This window comes from Eurypyga helias, unplaced genomic scaffold, assembly GCF_000690775.1.
Source record: "Eurypyga helias isolate BGI_N326 unplaced genomic scaffold, ASM69077v1 scaffold42852, whole genome shotgun sequence".
NCBI lineage: Eukaryota > Metazoa > Chordata > Aves > Eurypygiformes > Eurypygidae > Eurypyga > Eurypyga helias.
Genome location: NW_010235062.1, coordinates 1,848 through 9,629, shown reverse-complemented (window position 1 = coordinate 9,629; position 7,782 = coordinate 1,848). Strand labels below are relative to the sequence as shown.

At 53.3% G+C, this 7,782-nt stretch overlaps 1 protein-coding gene across 1 annotated transcript in view; it reads left to right on the top strand.

Moving 5' to 3' along the window:
* Positions 1-7,782, top strand: part of NPNT (nephronectin) — a gene marked incomplete at both ends in the record, with an annotated part of 11,223 nt that overhangs the window by 2,245 nt on the left and 1,196 nt on the right. Inside the window, 3 exon segments of the mRNA XM_010146614.1 lie at positions 1,582-1,716; positions 2,647-2,769; positions 3,800-4,285. Of these exon segments, the coding sequence (XP_010144916.1) occupies positions 1,582-1,716; positions 2,647-2,769; positions 3,800-4,285 (744 nt within the window).

Below are 7,782 nucleotides of genomic sequence, written 5' to 3'. Positions count from 1 at the left end.
CAAGACCAGGCTGTATGAGGCTTGGAGCACCGTGGGCTATGGAAGGTGTCCCTGCCCATGGCAGGGGGTGGCACTGGGGGGGCTTTGAGGTCCCTTCAAGCCCAAATTGTTCTATGATCCTATGACTATTTTTGGGCTAGGACTGTGTCATTTCCTCCCGTGTACGAGCCCGATGCTGCTGGGGAGGTTGCCAGCTCCAGCCAGGGTCTGGGTGCTGCTGCAGTACCAATACAAGTGTAGGTGATGGTAAGAAGATGGCAGTGTGTGTTGGCTGCAGATCACGAAATCTGTGTTTGAGGAGGGTTTGGAAGACAGCTGGGAATGTGACACATATTTGTAGTACAGGTGGAAATTCCTCTAGGCATTACTGTGCTCTTAGTTTAACCCATGCGGGTCATTCCCGTGTTGAAATGTTCCTTCTCGGCAGTCAGCAGAGTCCCAAACCATTCAGCTCTGAAGGTGAATCATAGGAACCACCACATTGAAAATGAATTCAGCAAGTGTTCAGTGAAAATAGGGATTCACTGATTAATTGCTTAATGACGCTTAATAAATCAAAAAGTGTTGCCAGCTTTTTGGATCGGGATTTTCATTTAATGGAATTAGCAGCGCACACATTTGAGCTTCAGAAGGTCTGGAATTACTTGGAATTACTCCACTGCTGGGAGCCCCGGAGCCTTGTATCCCAGTCCCTTAGGTAACCGACCTCTCCGTGGGAGAGGGGACGGCCGCAGCCCAGGCACTGGCAGGTAGGAGATTGCCAAGGGCAGGTACTCAAACGGCATCTGGCCTGTGGTAAGCGACTGGTGGGGCACCCCGAAATGCTGCGCCCCAGCACTGAACTGCCTTTGTTCAGAGCACGCCAGAACAGGGGAATTTTTCCTGATAGGCTCAAAGGGCAGGTGGTGGGTTGGGACACTCAAGGCTTTACCAACCCAAACCACTTCCTACCGCAGGGCGATGTACGTTGAACGTGCACGTACGACCTGTGCTACCGGAACAGGTGTTTCAGGGAGAGAATTCCTGGGGTATTTTTTGTTCTTACTCCTTGCCTGTAAATCCCGGCGCTGCCGTACAGCCAGGCAGGGCTTGGTGGGACAAAGGACGCTACACAACTAACACAGAAGAGCTTCTCTTCAGACAGGCACCGTTACACTTATAAGGATGTTCTGGGGCCTTGGAGAAGCCGGGGTGCGTTCTGCAGGGAATTAGAGGATGCTCCCTCTCCAAGGGCAGGGGTACCGGGCAGCAGGAGCTCAGAGCCAGCATTCCAAATCCAGCAGCGGGCTCGTTCCACCAGTGCGTCGCTCGTCACGCAGCGTTTGCAAAGGCCTCCAGCACAGGAGGCCTAAAAATCTGCGGGGGTGTGTGGCCGAACTGAGATGGCATGGCCAGAAGTGCTGGGGTACTGCTGCTGGCTGAGCAGCTACGAGCCAAAAGGACCCTATCGAACATACTTGGGCTGCGCCTCTTCAGTTTCAGAGAAAACTGAAACCAGTTGAGAGAGCTGGAAGCCAATTTGGATAGTACAGACTGTGTTTTGACTGCTGTCAGGATACTACCGTTCCCTTGTTTCCACAGATATCGACGAATGCGCCACCGGGAGGGTCACCTGCCCCAGATTTAGGCACTGCGTCAATACGTTTGGGAGCTACATTTGCAGGTGTCAGAAGGGCTTCGACCTGATGTACATCGGAGGCAAATACCAGTGCCATGGTAATAACAGCTTATTTCTTGCGTGGGTGGAAGAGAGCTGCTTATTCCGAGCTGAAGTTAATGGTTTGCAGGGGAGTGTTTGCTTACGGTGGCTGAAATGTCGAAGCAGGTTGGTTTAGGTTGTTTCAGGAAAGGGTGGATTCTGGAAACAGACTGTGAAAGCCTGTGTATGGCCCCAGTCTTGTAACTGGTGGTGCTGTGGAGGCTCCGGGAGAGCGGAGCTGGTGACCCCAGGAATTCCTTTCCAAAGCTGCTGTCCCCACAGGTTGCCCCGAGCACAGGCAGCTGTTGGCTCGGAGCAGCGTGTGAGCAGAGGCTGAGCCTCAGCGCTCTGTAGCAGACGCAAGGTATGTGGCTGGAGCACACCCCCGCTCCTGCCAGCCCGGGCTCCCAGCTTTCCTTCCCCTGAAGACGGGTGGGAGCCGGGAGGCTGGGATGCAGCTGGTGTGTGCCCTTCAACAGAGGGGTTCCCAGGTCTCCCCGTCCTTCATTTCCCAGGGCCTCAACTGGTTTGGAGCCTTTCACTGAAAAAAGGATCACGTGGAGATACTACGGCATTGTTTTGTGTCTGTGTATAAGCCACAGCACTATCTATACAGTAATAGCTATATATATATCTATATACACCAATAATATCTATATATATCTCTACATATATATCTATATATCACCCCCAGCGCATCACTGGGGCTGGTGCTGAGGCATACGCTGAGCAGTGCCAGCACTGCCCAAGAGTCCCTCTTACCCTCACGTTTGCGTCACCACGCTGCTTGTGACGCTGCCTGCCCTTTCCCCCTGGCAATTCAGTCTTATTAAATCTTTCAAAGTTAATAGTTTCCTAATGATTACACTACTGTGTGTAGCAGGGGGAAGCGGAAAATGAGGTTTCTTTGACGTAACTGATGTTTTTAACGTAACTTTCTGTTGCAGATATAGATGAATGCTCCCTCGGCCACCATCAGTGTGGTAGTTTCTCCCGATGTTACAATACACCAGGATCCTACAAATGCAAGTGTAAAGAAGGGTACAGAGACAATGGAACAAACTGCATCCGTATGTAATGCTCCTTTTAAAAAAGGAATTCTGAAAGTAAATGTCTCCCATGTTGTAAATTCTGAGAATCAGCACTGTCAGGGTCACTTTAACTGTTTTTAATACTTAGTAAGCGGCCAGGGAATGTAGTCAGAGTTTTCCGAGTCTTAGCATGCCTTGGTAAAAATACCTTTCCCCGAGACTCTTTCATAATTAGGCAGAAATTCACCTCTCCCTGTTGGCAGCTGAGTGTAGAGATCGCTCCAGGCTGACAACGACGGAGTAAGCCGGGTAGGTCTGGTCCGACAGTTCACGTTACTCACACCTTGTTGTTATGTACACCAGGCCCATTGCAGCAGCTCGCCCCATCCGCTCCCCAGCTGTCAGCAGAGCCCAGAGGGAGGATTTCTCTGGAAGAATTCCCTGCTGGAGAATTCCCTTCCTCACCTTCCTCTTGAGAGAAGCAGCTTTCCCCCACATTTGGGATCCCAGGGGACTGGGCAGCTTTGTGACATCTGGATTGTGTCAAGGACCCCGTCTTTGTTCACGGGTTCTGCTCTCTGGGGACTCCCCCATCTCTTGGAGAGACCTGTCTCCTTTGGCTGGAGCTCGGGTGGTAACGTCGTCTGGCTAAGGCGATCCCTCGCACCCCGAGCGCTTGCAATTACGCGTGGACATGCTCCCACGTGTTGCCGGGACGTTGTCCCAAGGTGCATTTTACATGTTAATGCACCATAATGTTAAAAACCACAGAGTACACAAAAGGATGGTAACAAAGGGGTGGCCAGAGAGAGCCTTTTTCCCTGCTGTCCTCAAACAGTTCGTTGTTTAACAAACAGCAGTTCTGCATTTTCACTGTGCGTTACACTTGAAACACGGGTGCACAACATACGTGACTGGAGTTCTTCCTGGGGCTTCTGAGGTCTCTGGTGAGACGAACAGAAAGTTAGAAACACCGAGACAGGCCTCCTTGTGTTCATGTCTGCTCAAGCTGCCCCTGTGAAACCACACTCCGATGTCCATTTTGGTCCCGTTTTGATTCTCTTTGCAGTTATTCCCAAAGTTATGATTGAACCACCTGGCCCATATCCCACACTCAGGGGCAGCAGCACGCTCCCGAAGGGAGGCAGTGGTGTGACCAATAGGATTCCTGATGTTGGAGGCACAAGGCAACCCCTCTGACCTCCATATGTTCCTTCTGTTGTTACAGAAAGGCCGGTGACCAGGCCAACAGCTCGTCCTACGCCCGGGCCAACCACTCGACCTACGCCCAGGCCAACGGCTCAACCGACGCCAAAACCAACCACGAGGTATGTGCCGGTGACAACAAGGACCGTAACGAAGCCAGCGACGAGGCCTCCACCTCCGACACCACCTCAGCCTACAGCGTTAAGACCTACGCTACCCCCACAGAGGCCTCCTCTGGTAACAACTGAAGAGCCTTCCCATTTTCCTGTTGAAACTACATCGGCCCAAGGAATTACAGATGACAACAGGATCCAGCTAGAGCCTCAGAAACCCCGAGGAGACGTGTTCAGTAAGTAATTGTCCACAGTTTGTCGGAGCTGTAGGTGTGTGAGGTGAAAGCGTGCGCCGTGCTGTTGGGATTTTAGGGAACACTTGACCAACAAGAACAAAGACATGAAACTGAAAATGGTCCTGTGGTAAAGCTGCACAATCATTGATTTTATCAGCTAACGGGGGTGGGGAGGGAGCCCTGAGTTGTGCAACCAACATTTGCATTTTTTTTCTTCCTGAAACGCTTTGGGAACGTGTCGCCCTGTACCAGGGCTGAACCTGGCCACGCGCTGGGAACGATGCAGGGTGTTCCGTCGAGAAGGGCTGCAGCGCAGCGCAACTCGGGACCGGTCAGCGGATCCGCGTTCAGGGAGCTGAGAGTCACGCAGCGTGCTTCTCTGGCTGCAGGAACAGCTAATGACGCGGCCAAAGACAGCCGTGTCACCTCTCTTGTATGGATTCGGGTAGGCTGGGGGGCTGACGACGAAGGGAGAATGGCACAAAACCAGCGGAGGGGGTAATGAAAACAGAGAGCTGGGGGCTGAAGGTGGTGAAGATTCCCAGCACGAACTCCTCGGGGCGTGTTCTCTTGGGTCATTACGCAGTGAAATGCTTTGTTCCTCGTAAAGAACAGGCTGTTTTCCCTGTTGACGTTTTTATCTGTTGTAGAGAGTTTGAGAAATTTAAAAGGGAGACAAAAGCTGGCAGAATTTGAGAAGATAAATCCTGGTACTGCTCAGACGAGTGTGTTTTTGCCTTTTTCAAGGTTATTTTAGGAACAAACTGTATTCATTTAAAAATCTAAAACCGTTTTGAGGTAGAATTCTAAAAGGGGATGTAGTAAAGACTCCCAAAACTGACTATAATGGGAACCAGTAGTTAAAAGTACAGAGTTCTGGGGGAGTTATCCTAGACCCTAGTGTTGTGCTTCCGAGGTGTCTCGTGTTGCAGTGCTCCCTGGAGTTCTAAAGCAGAGGGATAGTTTTCGGCTGTTTTCATGCAGTCATAACAGTGGTCTGTATAAGGCTTATTATTTACAATCAGTCTTTGTGCGCTCTCCCTAGAGGGGACATTTTGAAGCTAGTGCTTTCAGGACACGTGCTTCAGGCATGGAAAGCAGGGAAGCAAAAGCATTTCCAGTTTGTGTTCTGAGCGTGAGCTCAGACTGGGGTACCTGTAACAAGCACAGGACGCCGTGCTCTTTGCCAAGTGCTCACAGACCAGTTGTGGAGGTCAGCTGTCCCCCGCGAGGTCTGTGACGCACGCTCCCAGCTCGGGAGGCCTCGGTGCGCGACACGGCGGGATCCCAGCAGGCCAAGCGCCAGCGGCTGCTGCTGGCTGCAGCAGATAGCACGGGGATGGGTGGCTCCTCGGAGCAGGTCAGTGGACGGTCTTTAATCCCGTATTTTTCCTCTATCCCCTGCTAATGCATCCTTGATATGCGTGTGTGACACACTGTGGCTGAAGGGATACCGCACCCTGCTCTCACAGTAGGAATGCGCGCGGCGCCGGCAGTGTGATCCTTCACGAAGCTGGTGGCTTTCCCGCTCTTTCATCTCTTTTCCCTCTCCTTTCTGATCTACTTTTGCTCACTTTCCAAGTGGCCAGAAGAGGAAAGAGTCAGGCAGGCAGTGGTGAGGAGTACGCTTCATCCTTTCACCCGGGTACCCGCGGTGTCCAGGACCTCCTGCCTCAAACACCGCGAATCCTGCGGTGAGCGTTATTTCAGGCGAAACCGGCCCCTTCAGCGGTGACAGCACGCATAGTAATGCTGATGAGATTTTGTGTGACTCCTGAAAGGTGTCGGGTTGAGGCGTTTCTTCCCGTGCCTGACTGCTTCCCTGAGAACGCCCACGGTGACCTTGGGGAGCTGCTTTTTCCATTAAGAATGGAATTCCTGCACTTGGCCTTTGAACCACAGACTCAGATGCAGACAGTGGATTCTGGCACCGAGGATAATCTCCTGATACGGATACGGGGAATGGCAGCGAGGGAGGAATGCGGGGATGGCTTACCATTTAACTCGTTCAGGGCTGACGCAGACGGCAGTGAAGGGCAGTGGAATCTCTCCTGGGTTCAGTTGCAACTGCTCGGCCAACAAATACTTGTCCTTTGTTGCTGATGACGGGGGGAAGCTTGGCCGTGATCACGGTGTGGGGCGGGATGGCCTGGGAGCGCGGCCTGTTGCGAGGCTGTCGGTAACGGCAGTACCGCCAGGCCACACGCCATGGCTGGGTTGGTGTTCACACCCAGCCAGGGGGTGTTCGGCACGTACACCCCGACGCGCGTACACCCGGCCATGCATACACCTCGTCTCACGCTCGGCATTTAGCGAGTTCGTTTCAAACTCCTGCTCCTTCCCAAGGGATGGGAGAGCTGAAACTACTCCGTCTCAGGCAGTTACTGAATCGTGTGTGTGTCCGTTCGCGCATCTGTGAAGCACTTGGCTCCTAACGCAGAGAACGTGGGGGTGTTGGTGTGTTGGCTCGCTCAGAGCCTGTGGAGCTCTGCGAGAAGCAGCAGCCAAGTTTCTATTTCACCAGCTTTATCAAAGCCTGAGGAGCAGAGCACTACGTGAAGTGCACATCAAGGCCTGGAGAGCTCACGGGCATAATGGTGCCAGCTGCTCTCTCCCACCATCCCCACGCGGCGTTTTGGCTGTGGTGGCGACGGCGTGTGCACACGGATCGTGCGGAGCGTCCCGCACCCCTTAGGGTAGCTCTGAGCGCTGGTTTAGAGCTCGGCAGCGCGTTCTTCCGCAAGTCCCTCCCAGCAGCGTGTGGAGAGGCCTTTGCCCCGGGCTGTGAAGCAGTCTGGGTTTTGTCGAGCTGCCATCAATCATCACCTCTAATTAAATACATCACCTCTGGTTTGGAGGGGGCTGGGGGGGGTGCGCAGGCGTAACTCAGGTCCGTATCAAACCACCGCGCGTGAGAAGTGCTGGTGTCGTAAGTAAACGGATGGAGTTTGGGGAGTAAATTCCTAATACTTCCTGCGGTATTGTCCATAGAGAGGAGCCGTGGGGGGACTGGGAAGGGGGTCTGCAGGGCACGCACGTACCCCAAGATTGCGACCTCCAGATCCAGAGCACGGCAGTGGTTTTCCTGGGGCTCTCTGCCAGCGGAGCCCTGCGAGCACCTGAGTCTGGTGGTCCCTGAGGACGTGACGTTGAGGCCCAGGGGAAGAACAGGGGGACGTGGGGGTGCAGAGGGCGAAGTTCAGTGTGACTCTAAGAGGATGTGGGCACCCCGCAGCTGGGGGTGCGTGGGGCCCGAGGGTTCCTCACAGGATGGGGTCCTCCCCGTGATCCCACAGGATGACCTCTCCATCCCCGGGCCGTGGGGATGTAAAGACACGTCAAGAAAAGGTGTAAATGTTTTGCAGGGCAATTGTCGGCCTCGGTGGCGTGGCTGCGCGCAGCAGTAGGGCGGCTGTCGTGTCGAACCTCAGAATTCTAGTCATGTCAGCAAAAACTGAGACTAAAAATAGCAGCAAAATATTCCTGCTAAGAACATA